General features: G+C 56.4%; 1 protein-coding gene across 1 annotated transcript in view; it reads left to right on the top strand.

Moving 5' to 3' along the window:
* LOC132385571 (DNA-binding protein Ikaros-like) overlaps window positions 1–23,942 on the top strand; it is a 207,128-nt gene that overhangs the window by 170,943 nt on the left and 12,243 nt on the right. The window contains exon 4 of the mRNA XM_059957736.1: window positions 15,268–15,513. Coding sequence (XP_059813719.1) covers window positions 15,268–15,513 — 246 coding nt within the window. The remainder of the gene's footprint in view (window positions 1–15,267; window positions 15,514–23,942) is intronic.

The raw sequence follows: 23,942 nt of genomic DNA, 5'->3' as shown, positions 1-23,942 counted from the left end.
GTCTGTCAGAGTGAAGAGCAAAGATTTTGGGAGTGCAAAGCGAGTGTCTTGTCAGAGTGAAGAGCAAAGATTTTGGGAGTACGAAGCGAGTGTGTGTCTGTCAGAGTGAAGAGCAAAGATTTTGGGAGTGCAAAGCGAGTGTCTTGTCAGAGTGAAGAGCAAAGATTTTGGGAGTACGAAGCGAGTGTGTGTCAGAGTGAAGAGCAAAGATTTTGGGAGTGCGAAGCGAGTGTGTGTCTGTCAGAGTGAAGAGCAAAGATTTTGGGAGTACGAAGCGAGTGTGTGTCAGAGTGAAGAGCAAAGATTTTGGGAGTGCGAAGCGAGTGTGTGTCTGTCAGAGTGAAGAGCAAAGATTTTGGGAGTACGAAGCGAGTGTGTGTCAGAGTGAAGAGCAAAGATTTTGGGAGTGCGAAGCGAGTGTGTGTCAGAGTGAAGAGCAAAGATTTTGGGAGTGCGAAGCGAGTGTGTGTCTGCCAGAGTAAAGGATAACAGGTTGAGGGAACCTTGGTTTTCATGCGAGATTGAGACCCTGGTTAAGAGGAAAATGGAGGTGCATATCAGGCAGGGACAAGTGAGGTGCTCGAGGAGTACAAGAAATGCAAGTGAAGAGACAAAGATATTCAGGAGAGGTAAAAGAAGACGAGATTGCCCCAGCAGACAGGGTGAAGGAAAGTCATCTACAGATCTATTACTTTATTGTCACCAAACAATTGATACTAGAGTGTACAATCATCACAGCGATATTTGATTCTGCACTTCGCGCTCCCTGGAGTACAATTCGAAGTAAGTATAATAAAAATTTAAACTATAAATCATAATTAGAAAATAGAGAAGGGAGAGTAAGGTAGAGCAAGTCAGGTCCAGATATTTGGAAGGTTCGGCCCAGATCCGAGTCAGGATCCGTTCAGCAGTCTTATCACAGTTGGAAAGAAGCTGTTCCGGAATCTGGTCGTACGAGTCTTCAAGCTCCTGAACCTTCTCCCGGAGGGAAGAGGGACAAAAGTGTGTTGGCTGGGTGGGTCGTGTCCTTGATTATCCTGTCAGCACTGCTCCGACAGCGTGCGGTGTGAAGTGAGTCCAAGGATGGAAGATTGGTTTGTGTGGTGTGCTGGGCTATGTTCACGATCTTCTGCAGCTTCTTCTGGTCTTGGACAGGACAACTTCCATACCAGGCTGTGATGCACCCTAGGAGAATGCTTTCTACGGTGCACCTATAAAAATTAGTGAGGGTTTTAGGGGACAGGCCGAATTTCTTCAGCTTTCTCTAAACGATAGCAAAGGACAAAACTGGTCTGAGTGGTGGGGCCGGAAGGCAAAAGGGGAGATTTCAAATAGATTTGTTGTATCGGGAAATAGACACAGAGTCTATGGATTTGAGGCAAAGCACCAGCGACGTCTCAGGCCCGCTACGGATCACAGAGGAGCAGGTGTTTGCTGTCTTGAGGCAAGTTAGGGTGGATAAATCCTCAGGGCCTGACAAGGTGTTCCTTTGGGCCCTGTGGGAGGGAAGTGCAGAAACTGCAGGGGCCTTGGCAGAGATATTTGAAACCTCCTTCACCATCAGTGGGGTGCTGGAGGGTTGGAGAATAGCTAGTACAGGTTTCCCCCCGCTATCTGAAGGTGGAGCGTTCCTATGAAACAGTTTGTAAGCTGAAATGCCGTAAAGCTGTTACGAACCCCGTAACTGGGTTACTTACCAGCAAAGCTGGAGACGTCCGTTGAAGTCTGATGATACTATTTTTAACAGTATTTATTAGCAAAAATACACAAAAATAATATCAATGCAAATATACAGATAATATGCGTCGTCAATACTAAACCTAAAAGTGCGGGTATAATATTAATCAATAAGAAATAAGCTCTATCGTTGTCGAGGGGATAATGAATTGTCCGATGGAAATATAAAGTTCGTTTCAGTTCACGCAGGCTCCAGTGTTTGTTTGTCGCTGTGTTGCAATTGTTGGAGAGAGAGAGAGAGAGAAATAGAAGAATAACTTGCCGACTTTCCTTGATCCGTTCTTGATCCGTATCCGTCCTGTAGCTAGACCGTTCCATGGAGGACTCGTCACCCAGGCAAGGGTGGACACACACACACAAGCCCCCACCAGCCTCGTACATTACTCCTGGTGCGTCTGAGGGGTTGTTCCCCAGACCCTCCCTTTATCCTCACTCACGGGGTCTCAGGTGTCAATCAGGTTGGGATGATGCAATCCCTCAACCAGCCCACTCTGGTTGTCCCCTGAGGGGTTTCAATGAATAGTACAGTACTCAATACACAATTCCGTCTCCAAGAGACAATAGCCATTATCAGTGGTTCCGTTCCGCTTTTTGTTAGTAAGAGACATTCTTACCTTGCGGTGTCCATAACAACTGCCTTTGCTGTTATCCTGTGTCTCTCCCATTACTGACATGCTGTGTCTCTCTCTCTCATTTCCTGGGTCTCAGACCCGAAATAATAGCGATCTTGCGATTCTCTTCGGCCCCTCAGAGTTGCTCCACATTGGTAGCAAAGCGAAGAAGCAATTACCATTGACTTAAATGGGAAACATTTCTGAGTGTTCCCAGACCCAAAAAATAATCTACCAGATCGTACCAAATAACACACAAAACCTAAAATAGCACGAACATATAGTAAAAGCAGGAATGATATCATAAATATACCGCCTATATAAAGTAGAAATATTGTATGTACGGTGTAGTTTCACTTATCAAGATCGGGAAGACAGCGAGCCAAAATCAATTTGGAGGGAAAAAAAGATTGGCGTGTACGTGCCTACACACGTACACGCTTGCGCACGCAACTGCCCGCGCAAGGCTTCACGGTCATGGCAGTCTTCTCCGGGGGTAAACACACGTATAAAGCGGGCGTCTTTTTTTTTCCGTAAAAGCGGAAATCATCTTCGGTTAGCGAAAACGGGCACCAATGTCGGTCTTCGGCAACCAGCGAGCTGTGGTAAAGCGAACGTTGTTAAAACCGGGGCCACCTGTACTGTCCTGTTGTTGAAGCACGGATCTAAACGTAGAGCAGGAAATGACAGGCTGCAGAGCCTGACCTCGGTGGGGGGGCGGAGGGAAGTTATTGGAAGGTATTCTAAGGGACCGGGTATATGGGTAGCTGAGTAGACGGGGGCTGATTAGGGGTAGTCAGTATGGCTTCGTGGGCGGTAGGTCGTGTCCTGCCAATCTTACAGGATTCTCCGAGGAAGTTATCAGGAAAAGCCAATGAAGACTGGGCAGCGGGCGTCGTCTACCTGGGCCCTTTGACAAAGTCTTGCGTGGGAGGCTGGTCAAAGAGCTCCAGTCGCTCGAATTCAAGGCGAGGTGGTGAACTGGTTTAGACATCGGCTTTGTGTGAGAGTGGCGGTAGAGGGTATGCCTCTCTGACTGGAGGCCTGTGACGGGTGGGCATGCTGGCGGGATCGGTGCTGGGTCGTCCACACCAGTGGTCTGGGTGATCAATTTGTGGGGTGCAGTGGACAGCCAGGAAGACGGTCGGAGCTTGCCAGCGGGATCCGGACCGGCCGGAAAAAGGTGGCAGGTGGAATATAATGCCGACCAGTGTGAGGCACTGCGCTTCTGTGGGAACAGCCGGTGAACGGTAGAGCATGGAGGGGTGCGCTACAACAAAGGGATCTTGAAGCGCAGGTCCAGAACTCAGTGAAGGTGGCGTCGCAGGTAGATAGGGTCGTAGGGAAAACTTCTGGCTCGTTGGCCTTCATAGATCAAAGTGATGGCTGAGGGGGTAATAACTGTTCCTGCACCTGGTGGTGTGAGTCCTGAGGCTCCTGTACCTCCTTCCTGATGGCTGACGGGTAATAACTGTTCCTGAACCTGGTGGTGTGGGACCTGAGGCTCCTGTACCTCCTTCCTGACGGTTGAGGGGTAATAACTGTTCCTGATCCTGGTGGTGTGGGTCCTAAGGCTCCTGTACCTCATTCCTGATGGCTGAGGGGTAATAACTGTTCCTGAACCTGGTGGTGTGGGTCCTGAGGCTCCTGTCCCTCCTTCCTGATGGTTGAGGGGTAATAACTGTCCCTGAACCTGGTGGTGTGGGTCCTGAGGCTCCTGTACCTCCTTCCTGATGGTTGAGGGGTGATAACTGTCCCTGAACCTGGTGGTGTGGGTCCTGAGGCTCCTGTACCTCCTTCTTGATGGTTGAGGGGTGATAACTGTCCCTGAACCTGGTGGTGTGGGTCCTGAGGCTCCTGTACCTCCTTCCTGATGGTTGAGGGGTGATAACTGTCCCTGAACCTGGTGGTGTGGGTCCTGAGGCTCCTGTACCTCCTTCTTGATGGTTGAGGGGTAATAATTGTCCCTGAACCTGGTGGTGTGGGTCCTGAGGCTCCTGTACCTCCTTCCTGATGGTTGAGGGGTGATAACTGTCCCTGAACCTGGTGGTGTGGGTCCTGAGGCTCCTGTACCTCCTTCCTGATGGTTGAGGGGTAATAACTGTTCCTGAACCTGGTGGTGTGGGTCCTGAGGCTCCTGTACCTCCTTCTTGATGGTTGAGGGGTAATAACTGTTCCTGAACCTGGTGGTGTGGGTCCTGAGGCTCCTGTACCTCCTTCTTGATGGCTGAGGGGTAATAACTGTTCCTGAACCTGGTGGTGTGGGTCCTGAGGCTCCTGTACCTCCTTCCTGACGGTTGAGGGGTAATAACTGTTCCTGATCCTGTTGGTGTGGGTCCTGAGGCTCCTGTACCTCCTTCCTGACGGTTGAGGAGTAATAACTGTTCCTGAACCTGGTGGTGTGGGTCCTGAGGCTCCTGTACCTCCTTCCTGACGGTTGAGGGGTAATAACTGTTCCTGAACCTGGTGGTGTGGGTCCTGAGGCTCCTGTACCTCCTTCCTGACGGTTGAGGGGTAATAACTGTTCCTGATCCTGGTGGTGTGGGTCCTGAGGCTCCTGTACCTCCTTCCTGACGGTTGAGGGGTAATAACTGTTCCTGATCCTGGTGGTGTGGGTCCTGAGGCTCCTGTACCTCCTTCCTGACGGTTGAGGGGTAATAACTGTTCCTGATCCTGGTGGTGTGGGTCCTGAGGCTCCTGTACCTCCTTCCTGACGGTTGAGGGGTAATAATTGTCCCTGAACCTGGTGGTGTGGGTCCTGAGGCTCCTGTACCTCCTTCCTGACGGTTGAGGGGTGATAACTGTCCCTGAACCTGGTGGTGTGGGTCCTGAGGCTCCTGTACCTCCTTCTTGATGGTTGAGGGGTGATAACTGTCCCTGAACCTGGTGGTGTGGGTCCTGAGGCTCCTGTACCTCCTTCCTGATGGTTGAGGGGTGATAACTGTCCCTGAACCTGGTGGTGTGGGTCCTGAGGCTCCTGTACCTCCTTCTTGATGGTTGAGGGGTAATAATTGTCCCTGAACCTGGTGGTGTGGGTCCTGAGGCTCCTGTACCTCCTTCCTGATGGTTGAGGGGTGATAACTGTCCCTGAACCTGGTGGTGTGGGTCCTGAGGCTCCTGTACCTCCTTCCTGATGGTTGAGGGGTAATAACTGTTCCTGAACCTGGTGGTGTGGGTCCTGAGGCTCCTGTACCTCCTTCTTGATGGTTGAGGGGTAATAACTGTTCCTGAACCTGGTGGTGTGGGTCCTGAGGCTCCTGTACCTCCTTCTTGATGGTTGAGGGGTGATAACTGTCCCTGAACCTGGTAGTGTGGGTCCTGAGGCTCCTGTACCTCCTTCCTGATGGCTGAGGGGTAATAACTGTTCCTGAACCTGGTGGTGTGGGTCCTGAGGCTCCTGTACCTCCTTCCTGACGGTTGAGGAGTAATAACTGTTCCTGAACCTGGTGGTGTGGGTCCTGAGGCTCCTGTACCTCCTTCCTGATGGTTGAGGGGTAATAACTGTTCCTGAACCTGGTGGTGTGGGTCCTGAGGCTCCTGTACCTCCTTCCTGACGGTTGAGGGGTAATAACTGTTCCTGATCCTGGTGGTGTGGGTCCTGAGGCTCCTGTACCTCCTTCCTGACGGTTGAGGGGTAATAACTGTTCCTGATCCTGGTGGTGTGGGTCCTGAGGCTCCTGTACCTCCTTCCTGACGGTTGAGGGGTAATAACTGTTCCTGATCCTGGTGGTGTGGGTCCTGAGGCTCCTGTACCTCCTTCCTGACGGTTGAGGGGTAATAACTGTTCCTGATCCTGGTGGTGTGGGTCCTGAGGCTCCTGTACCTCATTCCTGATGGCTGAGGGGTAATAACTGTTCCTGAACCTGGTGGTGTGGGTCCTGAGGCTCCTGTACCTCCTTCCTGACGGTTGAGGGGTAATAACTGTTCCTGATCCTGGTGGTGTGGGTCCTGAGGCTCCTGTACCTCATTCCTGATGGTTGAGGAGTAATAACTGTTCCTGAACCTGGTGGTGTGGGTCCTGAGGCTCCTGTACCTCCTTCCTGACGGTTGAGTGGTAATAACTGTTCCTGCACCTGGTGGTGTGGGTCCTGAGGCTCCTGTACCTCCTTCCTGATGGCTGACGGGTAATAACTGTTCCTGAACCTGGTGGTGTGGGTCCTGAGGCTCCTGTACCTCCTTCCTGACGGTTGAGGGGTAATAACTGTTCCTGATCCTGGTGGTGTGGGTCCTGAGGCTCCTGTACCTCCTTCCTGATGGTTGAGGGGTGATAACTGTCCCTGAACCTGGTAGTGTGGGTCCTGAGGCTCCTGTACCTCCTTCCTGACGGTTGAGGGGTAATAACTGTTCCTGATCCTGGTGGTGTGGGTCCTGAGGCTCCTGTACCTCATTCCTGATGGCTGAGGGGTAGATCAAAGTGTGGAGTACAGGAGATGGGGTGTTATGTTGAAGTTGCTGAGGCCTAACGATGTAAATAAGGGGGAAAGAGCGCAGAGAAAATTTGCAAGGCTGTGGCTGGGACTTGAGGACCTGAGTTACAACGAAAGCTTGAATAGATTAGGACGTTATTCTCCGGCGTGAAGGAGATTGAGGAGAGATTTGACAGAGGTACACAAAACTATGAGGGTAAATGCAAGCAGGCCTTTTTCCACTGGGGTTGGGCAGGATTATAACTGGAGGTCATGGGTTGAGGGTGACAGGTGAAATATTTGAAGGGAACGTGAGGGGAAACCCTTCTCTCGGACTATGATGAGAGTGTGGAGTGAGCAAATGGTGGATACGGCATTGATTTCAATGTTTAAAGGTAGTTTTGATCGGTACATGGATGGAAGGGGCGTAGAGGACTGTGGATTGGGTGCAGGCCGATGGGACTAGGCAGATTAACTGTCGGCATGAACTTGAATGGGCTGAAGGGCCAGTTTCTGAGAATGACTCTACGACTCAGCTGTGTGGGGCCCTTGGACACAGTGGCCTGATGCAGCCATCCAACAGAGAGAGCAGGGATCTCTGCTGGGCATGCTGGGTCCTTCTGTCAGTGCTGCCCTCTGGTATTCACTTGGCACTGCCCTCCAGTGTTCACTCAGTGCTGCCCTCTAGTGTTTGCTCAGTGCTGCTCTCCAGTGTTTGCTCGGTGCTGCCCTCCAGTGTTGGCTCGGTGCTGCTCTCCAGTGTTGGCTCGGTGCTGCTCTCCAGTGTTCGCTCAGTGTTGCTCTCCAGTGTTCGCTCAGTGCTGCTCTCCAGTGTTCGCTCGGTGCTGCTCTCCAGTGTTTGCCCGGTGCTGCCCTCCAGTGTTTGCTCGGTGTTGCTCTCCAGTGTTCGCTCAGTGCTGCTCTCCAGTGTTCGCTCGGTGCTGCCCTCCAGTGTTGGCTCGGTGCTGCTCTCCAGTGTTTGCTCGGTTTTGCCCTCCAGTGTTTGCTCGGTGCTGCTCTCCAGTGTTTGCTCGGTTTTGCCCTCCGGTGTTCGCTCGGTGCTGCTCTTCAGTTTTGGCTCAGTGCTGCACTCCAGTGTTGGCTCGGTGCTGCACTCCAGTGTTTGCTCGGTGCTGCACTCCAGTGTTGGCTCGGTGCTGCCCTCCAGTTTTGGCTCGGTGCTGCACTCCAGTGTTGGCTCGGTGCTGCACTCCAGTGTTTGCTCGGTGCTGCACTCCAGTGTTGGCTCGGTGCTGCACTCCAGTGTTTGCTCGGTGCTGCCCTCTGGTGTCTGCTCGGTGCTGCTCTCCAGTGTTGGCTCGGTTTTGCCCTCCAGTGTTCGCTCGGTGCTGCCCTCCGGTGTTCGCTCGGTGCTGCCCTCCAGTGTTGGCTCGGTGCTGCTCTCCAGTGTTGGCTCGGTGCTGCCCTCTGGTGTTTGCCCGGTGCTACCCTCCAGTGTTTGCTCGGTGCTGCTCTCCAGTGTTGGCTCAGTGCTGCTCTCCAGTGTTGGCTCGGTGCTGCCCTCCAGTGTTCGCTCAGCAGAAGGGCGAGCTAGACCAGGGCATTCGAAAGTTCCGCCGGTCAAGGAGTTGGGCAATATTATCTTTTTTCTTGGTGACTGTTTTGCTGAAATCGCAACCGTATGTGCCACTTACGCTGCTGCGTGCTGTTGGTAAGATGTTTTGCACCTCGGCCCTGGAGGAACACTTATCCGTTTGGCCATATCTGTGTGCGGTCGAATGACAACTAAACTTGAACTTAATCCGACGGAGCGTTTAGAGGATTTTCTGTTTTTATTTCAGATTTCCGCCGTCTGCAATATTTAGTATTTCATTCAGTTTGGTGGCTTTTCAAAGACTGTTATAAAGCCTCACTTGATAAAATAGATTTCTTTCCGGTCTGTACAGTGCAGTGCAAAAGTCCCAGGCACGTGTAGAAAAAATTGTGTGACGTGAAGATGCTTTCAAAAAAAATGAAAGTTTCTAAATATCAAAAAACATATACTATAAAGAGCAAAAACCAGTACAGAAACTAAATCCAGCCAATATTTGGTGAGACCACCCTTTGCCCTTAAGACTGCATCAGTCGTACACTTTCGTAAGCAAATCGGCCGAGAGATGCTTTTCCAAGCATCTTGCTGAGGTTCGTCTGCGGTCTTTGGCTGTCTCGCTTGCGTCTGTGTCTCTGGGCGATCCCAGACAAGTCTCGATGGCCGTACCACCCGAAAGCCGTTCGGAATATCTCAGGGTGCCTAAGGCGCTTCGCACAGTAACCGTGTCAGAAATCGGTTCTGCTGGCACGGAAATGGGCCCTTCAGCCCGTCCAATCCGTGCCAGACCATGTGAACTGCATCGACCTGCACCGGGGACCACAGCCCTGCACCTATCCAAACTCCTCCTAAGCAATGAAATCAGCTCGCATTGCCCCTCTCGCACTGGCAGCTCGTTCCCGGCGCTCGGAGTGCAGAAATTTCCCTTAAACGTTTCCCCCTTTCCCCCATGACCTCCAGTTGTAACTCCACCCCAAAAAAAAAGCCTGTCTGTACCCTTCATGATTCTGCATGCCTCTATTAAACCTACGCTCTAGGGAATAAAGTCCTAACCTAATCGACCTTTCATTATAACTCGGGCCCTCCAGTCCTGGTAAATCTTCTCTGCGCCCTTTCAACCTTGCTTACTGTCTTTCCTGTAGCCAGGTGACCAAAGCCGCAAATTAGGCCTCACCAGCGTTGAGTTACTCAGCTTCAAGTTAACACCCCACCTCTCCCGGTAACCTGTCGCTGCCGCCGGAAGAAACCGCCGATGCAGTTGGGCGACCCTCCGGTCCCCTGGCCCAACCCCGTATTGTTCACACAGTGAGTGCCAGTTGGCTTTTCTGACCACAGTGCTACTGGGGGGTAGGAAGGGTGGAGCTTGTGCGCGAGTTCTCATCTGCCATCGTTTCTGCACACATCTGAACCAGCTAGTGGACCACGGTCAACTGAATGCAGAAAGCAGCAGACTTTCAAGTTGAGTTGCTTAACCTCTTCCTCCAGGCTGACCTCACCCGGAATTCTTGAAATGAAAAAGTCAACTACAAGACCTTTTTTTTTTGTGTGTGTGCGCGCGCACGCGCGGCGGTGGTTTAGTCATACCTCGGGCGACCTTCCTCGACGGGTCGTTGATTCCCTCCGGTCTCCGCTGCCAAGACTTTCCCAGCCGTTCCTACTGACAGGGGGCAGAGGCGGGCTGTCGGCCGGGGTCGTCCAGGAGAAGGAAGACTCTGATCTCACTCCTGGGGAGGGCTTCGGGAGTAAACCCCCCCCCCCCACCACCGTGAAGGAGCTGGAGTTTCCCTGCGTTGACGGGCACCGTGGGGTAGCACGGTCAGCAACGTGCTTTACTGTGGCGGCGGCCTGGGCCCTATTCGAACCGCACCGCTGCCTGTGAGCCGTCTGGGTTTCCTCCGCCTTGTCATGGGAAGGATGTGGAAGCTACGGAGAGGGTGCGGAGGAGATTAACCAGGATGTTGCCTGGATTGGAGAACAAGGTCAGCAGAGCTGGGACTTTTCCCTTTGGAGTGTAGAAGGATGAGAGGGGACTTGATAGAGGTCTGCAAGATTATGAGAGGCATAGATAGGGTGGATAGTCAGTACCTGTTTCCCAGGGCACCAATAGCAAACACCAGAGGGCATATGTACAAAGTTAAGGGAGGGAAGTTTAGGGGAGACATCAGGGGTAAGTTTTTTTACACAGAGGGTTGTGAGTGCCTGGAATGACTTGCCAGGGATGGTGGTGGAGGCTAAAACATTAGGGGTATTTAAGAGCCTCTTGGACAGGCACATGGAGGAAAGAGAAATGGAGGGTTATGGGGGAGTGTGGGTTTAGTAGTTTTTATCAAGGATTATATGGGTCAGCACAACATGGAGGGCTGAAGGGCCTGTACTGCGCTGTAGAGTTCTATAGGCGCCACATGGCAAAGGTGTGCCAGCCGGTTTGTCAGCTGACTGCTCGTTGTCGGTTGTCCCGTGATTAGGGTTGCTGGTGGGTGGGGGTGGTCTCGAAGGGCCGAGAGTGCACCTCAATAAACTGACAGACGAAGGAGGGGACTCCTGCGCCGCGGCGGGTGCCGAGCTGCGTCGGTCTCTGCCGCTCCTCGTCCGCTGCGTGGAGAGTGGGGGGGGGGAGGGGCCGCCTCGCCAGTACGAGGGGGTTTTCAGCCCAACCGCCTGGCGACGTGGATGGGCGGAGACAGGGAGGGGTTAGGTCGGCATTGGGGGGGGGGGCGAAGGGCCTGGGTTCTGTAAATAACATTCGCACCGGGAGTCGCTTGCTGGTTGATGCGGGCGTAGATCCGTCGAACGCTACAGCACAGGAACGGGCCCCTTCGGCCCGTCTAGTCCAGGCTGATCCAGTACTCTGCCTTCGTCCCGTCGACCTGCACTCAGACCGCAGCCCTCCCGTCCTTAAACCTTATAGACCTTAAATGTGCAGTTACCCCCTTTTGTTCCAGATCCTGATGGCTGAGGGGGTAATAACTGTTCCTGAACCTGTTGGTGTGGGTCCTGAGGCTCCTGTACCTCCTTCCTGATGGTTGAGGGGGTGATAACTGTTCCTGAACCTGGTGGTGTGGGTCCTGAGGCTCCTGTACCTCCTTCCTGATGGTTGAGGGGTGATAACTGTTCCTGAACCTGGTGGTGTGGTTCCTGAGACTCCTGTACCTCCTTCCTGATGGTTGAGGGGGTAATAACTGTTCCTGAACCTGGTGGTGTGGTTCCTGAGGCTCCTGTACCTCCTTCCTGATGGTTGAGGGGTAATAACTGTTCCTGAACCTGGTGGTGTGGGTCCTGTCTCCTGTACCTCCTTCCTGATGGTTGAGGGGTAATAACTGTCCCTGAACCTGGTGGTGTGGGTCCTGAGGCTCCTGTACCTCCTTCCTGACGGTTGAGGGGGTAATAACTGTCCCTGAACCTGGTGGTGTGGGTCCTGAGGCAGCAGCGATAAAAGAGCACGGCCTGAGTGGTGAGGATTTTTTATGTCGGACGCTGCTTCTCTACGGCAATGTTTCATGTAGATGCGCTCAATGGTTGGGAGGGTTTCTACCCGTGATGTACTGGGCCGAATCCACTACCTTTTGCAGGATTTTCCACTCAAAGGCGTTGGAGATCCCCGTACCGGGCCGTAATGCAGCCAAGTCAGGCACTTCCCACCACACATCGAGAGAAGCTTGTCAAAGTTTTCGATGACTCGCCGAATCTCCGCAGACTCCTGAGGATGAAGAGGCGCTGTCGTGCTCTCTTTGCAATTACGTTTACATGACGGGGCCGGGACAGGTCCTCTGAGATAATGACACCCGGGAATTTAAAGTCACTGACCCTCTCCGCCTCTGATCCTCCGATGATTTCTGGCTCACGGATCCCCTGGTTTCCCTCTCCCGAAGTCCACAATCAGCTGACGTTGAGAGAGAGTCTGTCGTTATCACACCACTCAGCCGGGTTTTCCATCTCCGTCCTGTGTGCTGATTCATCGCCGGCTTTGATACGGCCCACAACAATGGTGTCGCCAGCAGACTGGTATCTGGCGCAGGGGCTGTGGCTAGCCGCACGGTCAGAGGTGCAAAGTGAGGAGAGCAGGGGGCGCTACGCGTGCATCCTGTGCTGACGGAGGTTGCGAGGGGGATGTTCTCACCAGTGTGAACTGCCTGGGGTTTCAAAGTGAGGAAATCTAGGATCGAATTTCAGAAGGTGGGGGTCACGGAGTGGTTTAGAGTGGATGATGGTGTCAGGTGCAGAGATATAGCTGACCCGGAGCACCCCGGTGCGTGCACCCCGGGGTCGAGTGAGGAGCCAGTGAGATGGCGTCTCCGGTGGACCGCTTGCCGCAGGTACAGGGGCAGTAGTCGTTCGGACAGGAATACCACGCTCTTCTTGGGCGCCGATTGAAGCCCGCTGGGTGCAGGCGGGTGAGGTGTCGAAGATATCCGTGAATACGCCAACCAGTTCGTCGGCACCCGGACTCCGGCACTGGGCCAGGCGCTCCGTCCCCGGGACCCACTCTCCCGTAGGCAGCCCGCTCGTCCGCCTCAGATGCCGAGGCCAATGGACCGTCAGGGGACGTACTGGTCAAAGCAGGCTCACCCGGAGGAGAAGCTCTGCCCTTCCCCGTTTGGCAAGATTTGGCTCCGTAGGAGGTTATGCCGCACAAACCCTGCCGTCCAGCACCCCTCGTGGATTCCACCCTGGAGATCTTACCTGTACCCCTCGGTAGCATTCTCCGCCTCCAGACTGGAAGCCTTCGGTCCGGCTCTCTGCCGTTCCGGATTTCATGGTTCATCCGGGGCCTCTGATGGGGGTAAGCCCTGAATGGTTTTGTGAGGACACACTCATCCACAACTGTTTTGTTAATGACCTCCCAACCGTCAAGCTCTTGAATAAAAGGGGTTAATGATACTCACTCATGGAAACGGTCCAACGACCGATGACCTCACCTTGAAGATTCTCCATCTCACTTTGTCGTAACTTATTACTAATGACTTAAATTTGCATTTTGCACACCGGTTGATCTTTCACTGATCCTGTTACAGTAACTCTTCTGTAGATTTGCTGAGTGTGCCCACGGGGAAACGAACCTCAGGGTTGTCGGTGGTGACTTAGATGTGCTCTGATAATAAAAATTTACTTTGAACTTCGAAACTTGGTTCAAGACACTCACCCAATTGGAACCATCCTCTCCACATCCACTCTATCTGTGTCATCTGGTCCTCGACTCCCTCACTATAGGAAATATCCTCTCCACATCCACTCTATCTGTGTCCTCTGGTCCTAGACTCCCCCACTATAGGAAACATCCTCTCCACATCCACTCTATCTGTGTCCTCTGGTCCTAGACTCCCCCACTATAGGAAACATCCTCTCCACATCCACTCTATCTGTGTCCTCTGGTCCTAGACTCCCCCACTATAGGAAACATCCTCTCCACATCCACTCTATCTGTGTCCTCTGGTCCTAGACTCCCCCACTATAGGAAACATCCTCTCCACATCCACTCTATCTGTGTCCTCTGGTCCTAGACTCCCCCACTATAGGAAACATCCTCTCCACATCCACTCTATCTGTGTCCTCTGGTCCTAGACTCCCCCACTATAGGAAACATCCTCTCCACATCCACTCCATCTGTGTCCTCTGGTCCTAGACTCCCCCACTATAGGAAACATCCTCTCCACATCCACTCTATCTGAGTCCACTAGTCCTAGACTCCCTCACTATAGGAAACATCCTCTCCACATCCACTCTATCTGCGTCCTCTGATCCTAGACTCCCCCACTATAGGAAACATCCTCTCCACATCCACTCTATCTGTGTCCTCTGGTCCTAGACTCCCCCACTATAGGAAACATCCTCTCCACATCCACTCTATCTGTGTCCTCTGGTCCTAGACTCCCCCACTATAGGAAACATCCTCTCCACGTCGACTCTATCTGTGTCCTCTGGTCCTAGACTCCCCGACTATAGGAAACATCCTCTCCACATCCACTCTATCTGTGTCCTCTGGTCCTAGACTCCCCCACTGTAGGAAACATCCTCTCCACTTCCACTCCATCTGTGTCCTCTGGTCCTAGACTCCCCCACTATAGGAAACATCCTCTCCACATCCACTCTATCTGTGTCCTCTGATCCTAGACTCCCCCACTATAGGAAACATCCTCTCCACATCCACTCTATCAGTGTCCTCTGGTCCTAGACTCCCCCACTATAGGAAACATCCTCTCCACATCCACTCTATCTGTGTCCTCTGATCCTAGACTCCCCCACTATAGGAAACATCCTCTCCACATCCACTCTATCTGTGTCCTCTGATCCTAGACTCCCCCACTATAGGAAACATCCTCTCCACATCCACTCTATCAGTGTCCTCTGGTCCTAGACTCCCCCACTATAGGAAACATCCTCTCCACATCCACTCTATCTGTGTCCTCTGGTCCTAGACTCCCCCACTATAGGAAACATCCTCTCCACATCCACTCTATCTGTGTCCTCCGGTCCTAGACTCCCCCACTATAGGAAACATTCTCTCCACATCCACTCCATCTGTGCCCTCTGGTCCTAGACTCCCCCACTATAGGAAACATCCTCTCCACATCCACTCTATCTGTGTCCTCTGGTCCTAGACTCCCCCACGGTAGGAAACATCCTCTCCACATCCACTCTATCAATATTCGACAGGTTTCAATGAGATCCACCCGCCGGCCCCCCCAATTCTGATAAACTCCCGCGAGTACAGGCCCAGGGCCGTGAAATGCTCCTCAGACATTAACCCTTTCATTCCCGGGATCATTTGCGTGACTCTACTCTGGAATCCTCTCCAGTGCCAGCACGTCTTCTCTCGATAGATGAGGGGCCCGGAGCATTGCCAGGGGCCATTAAAGTGCCTGTGAAAGGCGGTGAAGACGAGAAATCAATTTTTAAAAATTTTCTTTTAACGCAACTCCCACTGACGGGCGAGTAAAACTCCTTTCCTTGCTGGTTTGCTCCGCAGGCGTTCCGAAGGCGGCGTTCCACGACGGCGGAGAGGCCCTGGATCTCCGGGACGACGGCTGCCAGTCCGGCGAATACGGGGGCGCCGACGGTGGCGGCCTGGCGGAGAACGAGGGCGACCACTTCGGCCGCCAGGCATCTACAGTGGATGGTACTAGAACAGCTAATGGAAAACTGACATGTGATATCTGTGGACTCTCCTGTGTCGGACCTAATGTCCTCATGGTACACCAGCGAAGCCACACTGGTAATTGGTGTTCCTCAAGTTAATGCAGAGCACGATACTGTAATCATACAGCGGAGGGAGTTTAAACGCACAAACGCCACACTTCCCTGTTGATCTGGTTGTCTCACCTGGCGGGAGGTTCAGCCTCCGCACAGGCTCCTCTCTGCCGTCCCGGCCCTTTCCCGGACGACGCCCGCTTCACTCAGTCCTACCAGGGCCCAGCTGCTCCCTGGCTCCCCTCCTCCTCCCCTTTCTCGCCTGTCCCGTCAGATTCCTTCCTCTCCAGCCCTTTTCCCTTTCCCACCCATCACCTCCCAGCTTCTCTCTCTTCAACAACCCACCTTCCCCCCCCCCCTGGTTCCACCCGTCACCTGTCAGCTTGTCCTCCCCCACCCACCCACCTTCCCCCTCCCCTGGTTCCACCCGTCACCTGTCAGCTTGTCCTCCCCCACCCACCCACCTTCCCCCCTCACCCGATCTCACCTGTCAGGTCCTCCTCCCTCTACCCCACCCACCCTCCTTCCCCCCTCACCTGGTCTCACCTGTCAGGTCCTCCTCCCCCTACCACCCACATTCCCCCTCACCTGGTCTCACCTGTCAGGTCCTCCTCCCCCTACCCCACCCACCCACCTTCCCCCTCACCTGGTCTCACCTGTCAGCTTGTCCTCCTCCCCCTCCCCCACCCACCCACCTTCCCCCTCACCTGGTCTCACCTGTCACCTTGTCCTCCTCCCCCTCCCCCACCCACCCACCTTCCCCCTCACCTGGTCTCACCTGTCAGCTTGTCCTCCTCCTCCCCCACCCACCCACCTTCCCCCTCACCTGGTCTCACCTGTCAGGTCCTCCTCCCTCTACCCCACCCACCCTCCTTCCCCCCTCACCCGATCTCACCTGTCAGGTCCTCCTCCCCCTCCCCCACCCACCCTCCTTCCCCCCTCACCTGGTCTCACCTGTCAGGTCCTCCTCCCCCTACCCCACCCACCCTCCTTCCCCCCTCACCTGGTCTCACCTGTCAGGTCCTCCTCCCTCTACCCCACCCACCCACCTTCCCCCCTCACCCGATCTCACCTGTCAGGTCCTCCTCCCCCTCCCCCACCCACCTTCCTTCCCCCCTCACCTGGTCTCACCTGTCAGGTCCTCCTCCCCCTACCCCACCCACCCACCTTCCCCCCTCACCTGGTCCCACCTGTCAGCTTGTCCTCCTCCCCCTCCCCCACCCACCCACCTTCCCCCTCACCTGGTCTCACCTGTCAGCTTGTCCTCCTCCCCCACCCACCTTCCCCCCTCACCCGATCTCACCTGTCAGGTCCTCCTCCCTCTACCCCACCCACCCTCCTTCCCCCCTCACCCGATCTCACCTGTCAGGTCCTCCTCCCCCTCCCCCACCCACCCTCCTTCCCCCCTCACCTGGTCTCACCTGTCAGGTCCTCCTCCCCCTACCCCACCCACCCTCCTTCCCCCCTCACCTGGTCTCACCTGTCAGGTCCTCCTCCCTCTACCCCACCCACCCACCTTCCCCCCTCACCCGATCTCACCTGTCAGGTCCTCCTCCCCCTCCCCCACCCACCTTCCTTCCCCCCTCACCTGGTCTCACCTGTCAGGTCCTCCTCCCCCTACCCCACCCACCCACCTTCCCCCCTCACCTGGTCCCACCTGTCAGCTTGTCCTCCTCCCCCTCCCCCACCCACCCACCTTCCCCCTCACCTGGTCTCACCTGTCAGCTTGTCCTCCTCCCCCTCCCCCACCCACCCACCTTCCCCCTCACCTGGTATCACCTGTCAGCTTGTCCTCCTCCGCCTCCCCCACCCACCCACCTTCCCCCTCACCTGGTCTCACCTGTCAGGTCCTCCTCCCTCTACCCCACCCACCCTCCTTCCCCCCTCACCTGGTCTCACCTGTCAGGTCCTCCTCCCTCTACCCCACCCACCCTCCTTCCCCCCTCACCTGGTCTCACCTGTCAGGTCCTCCTCCCCCTACCCCACCCACCCACCTTCCCCCTCACCTGGTTTCTCCCGTCACCTGTCAGCTTGTCCTCCCCCACCCACCCACCTTCCCCCCTCACCTGGTCTCACCTGTCAGGTCCTCCTCCCCCTACCCCACCCACCCACCTTCCCCCTCACCTGGTCTCACCTGTCAGCTTGTCCTCCTCCCCCTCCCCCACCCACCCACCTTCCCCTCACCTGGTCTCACCTGTCAGCTTGTCCTCCTCCCCCTCCCCCATCACCCACCTTCCCCCTCACCTGGTCTCACCTGTCAGCTTGTCCTCCTCCCCCTCACACACCCACCCACCTTCCCCCTCACCTGGTCTCACCTGTCAGGTCCTCCTCCCCCTACCCCACCCACCCACCTTCCCCCTCACCTGGTCTCACCTGTCAGCTTGTCCTCCTCCCCCTCCCCCACCCACCCACCTTCCCTCTCACCTGGTCTCACCTGTCACCTTGTCCTCCTCCCCCTCCCCCACCCACCCACCTTCCCCTTCACCTGGTCTCACCTGTCAGCTTGTCCTCCTCCCCCTCACACACCCACCCACCTTCCCCCTCACCTGGTCTCACCTGTCAGCTTGTCCTCCTCCCCCTCCCCCAGCCACCCACCTTCCCCCCTCACCTGGTCTCACCTGTCAGCTTGTCCTCCTCCCCCTCCCCCACCCACCCACCTTCCCCCTCACCTGGTATCACCTGTCAGCTTGTCCTCCTCCGCCTCCCCCACCCACCCACCTTCCCCCTCACCTGGTCTCACCTGTCAGGTCCTCCTCCCTCTACCCCACCCACCCTCCTTCCCCCCTCACCTGGTCTCACCTGTCAGGTCCTCCTCCCTCTACCCCACCCACCCTCCTTCCCCCCTCACCTGGTCTCACCTGTCAGGTCCTCCTCCCCCTACCCCACCCACCCACCTTCCCCCTCACCTGGTTTCTCCCGTCACCTGTCAGCTTGTCCTCCCCCACCCACCCACCTTCCCCCCTCACCTGGTCTCACCTGTCAGGTCCTCCTCCCCCTACCCCACCCACCCACCTTCCCCCTCACCTGGTCTCACCTGTCAGCTTGTCCTCCTCCCCCTCCCCCACCCACCCACCTTCCCCTCACCTGGTCTCACCTGTCAGCTTGTCCTCCTCCCCCTCCCCCATCACCCACCTTCCCCCTCACCTGGTCTCACCTGTCAGCTTGTCCTCCTCCCCCTCACACACCACCCACCTTCCCCCTCACCTGGTCTCACCTGTCAGGTCCTCCTCCCCCTACCCCACCCACCCACCTTCCCCCTCACCTGGTCTCACCTGTCAGCTTGTCCTCCTCCCCCTCCCCCACCCACCCACCTTCCCTCTCACCTGGTCTCACCTGTCACCTTGTCCTCCTCCCCCTCCCCCACCCACCCACCTTCCCCTTCACCTGGTCTCACCTGTCAGCTTGTCCTCCTCCCCCTCACACACCCACCCACCTTCCCCCTCACCTGGTCTCACCTGTCAGCTTGTCCTCCTCCCCCTTCCCCACCCACCCACCTTCCCCCTCACCCGATCTCACCTGTCAGGTCCTCCTCCCCCTACCCCACCCACCCACCTTCCCCCTCACCTGGTCTCACCTGTCACCTTGTCCTCCTCCCCCTCCCCCACTCACCCACCTTCCCCCTCACCTGGTCTCACCTGTCACCTTGTCCTCCTACCCCTCCCCCACCCACCCACATACCACCTCACCTGGTCTCACCTGTCAGCTTGTCCTCCTCCCTCTACCCCACCCACCCACCTTCCCCCTCACCTGGTCTCACCTGTCAGGTCCTCCTCCCCCTACCCCCACCCACCCACCTTCCCCCCTCACCTGGTCTCACCTGTCAGCTTGTCCTCCTCCCCCTCCCCCACCCACCCATCTTCCCCCTCACCTGGCCTCACCTGTCAGCTTGTCCTCCTCCCCCTCCCCCACCCACCACCTTCCCCCTCACCTGGTCTCACCTGTCACCTTGTCCTCCTCCCCCTCCCCCACCCACCCACCTTCCCCCTCACCTGGTCTCACCTGTCACCTTGTCCTCCTCCCCCTCCCCCACCCACCCATCTTCCCCCTCACCTGGTCTCACCTGTCAGCTTGTCCTCCTCCCCCTCCCCCACCCACCCACCCCCCCTCACCTGGTCTCACCTGTCACCTTGTCCTCCTCCCCCTCCCCCACCCACCCACCTTCCCCCTCACCTGTCAGCTTGTCCTCCTCCCCCTCCCCCACCCACCCACCTACCCCCTCACCTGTCAGCTTGGCCTCCTCCCCCTCTCCCCCTCTCCCACCCACCCACCTTCCCCCTCACCTGGTCTCACCTGTCACCTTGTCACTCTCCCCCTCCCCCACCCACCCACCTTCCCCCTCACCTGGTCTCACCTGTCACCTTGTCCTCCTCCCCCTCCCCCACCCACCCACCTTCCCCCTCACCTGGTCTCACCTGTCACTTTGTCCTCCTCCCCCTCCCTCACCCACCCACCTTCCCCTCACCTGGTCTCACCTGTCACCTTGTCTTCCTCCCCCTCCCCCACCCACCCACCTTCCCCCTCACCTGGTCTCACCTGTCACCTTGTCCTCCTCCCCCTCCCCCACCCACCCATCTTCCCCCTGACCTGGTCTCACCTGTCAGCTTGTCCTCCTCCCCCTCCCTCACCCACCCACCTTCCCCTCACCTGGTCTCACCTGTCACCTTGTCCTCCTCCCCCTCCCCCTCCCACCCACCTTCCCCTCACCTGGTCTCACCTGTCAGCGTGTCCTCCTCCCCCCTCCCCCCACCCACCCACCTACCCCCTCACCTGTCAGCTTGTCCTCCTCCCCCTCCCCCTCCCACCCACCTTCCCCCTCACCTGGTCTCACCTGTCAGCTTGTTTTCCTCCCCCTCCCCCACCCACACACCTTCCCCCTCACCTGGTCTCACCTGTCACCTTGTCCTCCTCCCCCTCCCCCACCCACCAACCTTCCCCCTCACCTGGTCCCACCTGTCAGCTTGTCCTCCTCCCCCTCCCCCACCCACCCACCTTCCCTCTCACCTGGTCTCACCTGTCACCTTGTCCAACTCCCCCTCCCCCACCCACCCACCTTCCCCCTCACCTGGTCTCACCTGTCACCTTGTCCTCCTCCCCCTCCCCCACCCACCAACCTTCCCCCTCACCTGGTCCCACCTGTCAGCTTGTTCTCCTCCCCCTCCCCCTCCCACCCACCTTCCTCTCACCTGGTCTCACCTGTCACCTTGTCCAACTCCCCCTCCCCCACCCACCCACCTTCCCCCTCTCCTGGTCTCACCTGTCACCTTGTCCTCCTCCCCCTCCCCCACCCACCCACCTTCTCCCTCACCTGGTCTCACCTGTCAGCTTGTCCTCCTCCCCCTCCCCCACCCACCCACCTTCCCCCTCACCTGGTCTCACCTGTCAGCTTGTCCTCCCCCCCTCCCCCACACACCCACCTTCCCCCTCACCTGGTCTCACCTGTCACCTTGTCCAACTCCCCCTCCCCCACTCCCCCACCTTCCCCCCCACCTGGTCTCACCTGTCACCTTGTCCTCCTCCCCCTCCCCCACTCCCCCACCTTCCCCCCTCACCTGGTCTCACCTGTCACCTTGTCCTCCTCCCCCTCCCCCACTCCCCCACCTTCCCCCTCACCTGGTCTCACCTGTCACCTTGTCCTCCTCCCCCTCCCCCACTCCCCCACCTTCCCCCTCACCTGGTCTCACCTGTCACCTTGTCCTCCTCCCCCTCCCCCACCCACCCACCTTCCCCTTCACGTGGTCTCACCTGTCACCTTGTTCTCCTCCCCCACCCACCCACCTCCCCCCTCACCTGGTCTCACCTGTCACCTTGTCCTCCCCCACCCACCCACCTTCCCCCTCACCTGTCACCTTGTCCTCCTCCCCCACCCACTCACCTTCCCTCTCACCTGGTCTCACCTGTCACCTTGTCCTCCTCCCCCACCCACCCACCTTCCCCCTCACCTGGTCTCACCTGTCACCTTGTCTTCCTTCCCCCTCCCTTCCACCTTCTTGTTCTGGCCCATTCCCCCCTTCCTTTCCAGTCCTGAAGAGGGGTCTCGGCCCAAAACTTTGACTGTTTTATTCCCCTCCATAGACGCTGCCTGACCTGCTGAGTTCCTCAGTGGGCTGAGTGTGTGAGTGTGTGGCACTGGGGGAGGTTTTCGTCCTGGGGGGGTGGGGGGGTGGGGAACCGGGATTAGGGATTGTGGCCCTCCGCGGGGACTGTTTAGGTCACGACATAGCAAAGAGATTCTGCAGGCGCTGGAAATCCAGAGAAAAACACCGGCAAAATGCAGGAGGACACTCAGCAGGGTCTAGGCAGCGTCTGCAGAAATAGAGTCGACAGTCGACGTTTCGGGCCGAGACCTTTCGTCAGGACTGGGAAGGAAGGGGGATGAAGTCACAATCAAAAGGTTGGGGGGAAGGGGAAGGAGAACAGCCTGGAAGGTGATTGGTGAGGCCAGGCAAGGGCTGGAGAGGAAGAGATCTGATTGGAGAGGAGAGCGGACCGTGGGAGGAAGGGGGAGGAGGAGGGACACCAGGGGGAGGTGATGGGTGGGAAAGGTAAAGGGCTGGAGAGGAAGGAATCTGACAGGAGAGGAGAGTGGACCGTGGGAGAAAGGGGAGGAGGAGGGACACCAGGGGGAGGTGATGGGTGGGAAAGGTAAAGGGCTGGAGAGGAAGGGATCTGACAGGAGAGGAGAGTGGACCGTGGGAGGAAGGGGAGGAGGAGGGACACCAGGGGGAGGTGATGGGTGGGGAAAGGTAAAGGGCTGGAGAGGAAGGGATCTGACAGGAGAGGAGAGTGGACCGTGGGAGAAAGGGGAGGAGGAGGGACACCAGGGGGAGGTGATGGGTGGGAGAGGTAAAAGGGCTGGAGAGGAAGGAATCTGACAGGAGAGGAGAGTGGACTGTGGGAGGAAGGGGAGGAGGAGGGACACCAGGGGGAGGTGATGGGCTGGAGAGGAAGGAATCTGACAGGAGAGGAGAGTGGACCGTGGGAGGAAGGGGAGAAGGAGGGACACCAGGGGGAGGTGATGGGTGGGAAAGGTAAAGGGCTGGAGAGGAAGGGATCTGACAGGAGAGGAGAGTGGACCGTGGGAGGAAGGGAGGAGGAGGGACACCAGGGGGAGGTGATAGGTGAGGAAAATAGGTAAAAGGCCAGGGTTCGGAATTGAAAAAGAGAAAAGTTGGAAGGTGTTGGAAGTTAGAGAAATGGATATTCACAAAGTCGGGTTTGAGGTCTACCTAGACGGAATGTGAGGCTCTGCTCCTCCATCCGGAGGTGAGTCCTCATCCGAGGCAGAGGGGGGGTCCTGCCTGAGGCTGCTGGGTCCGCCAGGGTTTTGTGTTGCCAGCAGGGGACGGACGCACCCGAGAAGGGTGCTCTGTGCCGACATGCAGGTTTATTGCCGAAAGGAGTCGCGCTCGGGTGCCGTGCTCCGACGGTCTCCTTCCTCGGTTCATTTCTCTCTCTCTGTGATATAAAAATCAAAGCTTTGCGTAACCTGGCGTTTCCCGTCGAATCCTCAACACAACGAGGAACAAAATCCTGCGCCGTGACTCCCCGGTTGGATTCATTGATCTGAAAATATTACTCATGTAATGCACAGAAAACCGACAGCACAATACAGGCCCTTTGGCCCACAATTCTGTGCTGAACTCGTCCCCACCTTAGAACCTAGAACCTAGAACTTAGAAATATAGAGGGCTATGGGTAACCCCTAGGTAGGTTTTAAGCTCCATTTACCTGTCCAGGAGTCTCTTAAAAGACCCTCTCGTATCCACCTCCACCACCGTCACCGGCAGCCCATTCCACGCACTCACCACTCTCTGCGTAAAAAACTTACCCCTCACATCTCCTCTATACCTACTCCCCAGCACCTTAAACCTGTGTCCTCTTGTGGCAACCATTTCAGCCCTGGAAAAAGCCTCTGACTATCCACACCATCAATGCCTCTCATCATCCTGTACACCTCTATCAGGTCACCTCTCATCCTCCGTCGCTCCGAGGAGAAAAGGCCGAGTTCACTCAACCTATTCTCATAAGGCGTGCTCCCCAATCCAGGCAACATCCTTGTAAATCTCCTCTGCACCCTTTCTATGGTTTCCACGTCCTTCCTGTAGTGAGGAGACCAGAACTGAGCACAGTACTCCAAGTGGGGTCTGACCAGGGTCCTAAATAGCTGTAACTGATACAGTTAATGGCAATGAGAAGGGGGGGGGGATGTCCTGGGAGATGGGGGTCCCTGAATTGATGGACGCTGCCTTGGAGATCGTTCCTTGGAGATGTCTTGAGTACTGCAGATGGAGCTGACTGAGTTGACAACTTTCTGCCAGCTTACTTCGATCCCATGCAGTAGTCCCCTCGCCCCACTTCCACACCAGACGGTGATGCAGCCAGTCAGAACCCTCTCCGTGGTACATCCGCAGGAGTCTTTGGTGACCGATCGAACCTGAAAACCCCTGCTGTGGC

The sequence above is a fragment of the Hypanus sabinus genome, assembly GCF_030144855.1.
Source record: "Hypanus sabinus isolate sHypSab1 chromosome X1 unlocalized genomic scaffold, sHypSab1.hap1 SUPER_X1_unloc_1, whole genome shotgun sequence".
NCBI classification, from domain to species: Eukaryota; Metazoa; Chordata; class Chondrichthyes; order Myliobatiformes; family Dasyatidae; genus Hypanus; species Hypanus sabinus.
The sequence above is the reverse complement of the archived record's forward strand: the minus strand, read 5'-3'. Positions and strand labels throughout refer to the sequence as shown.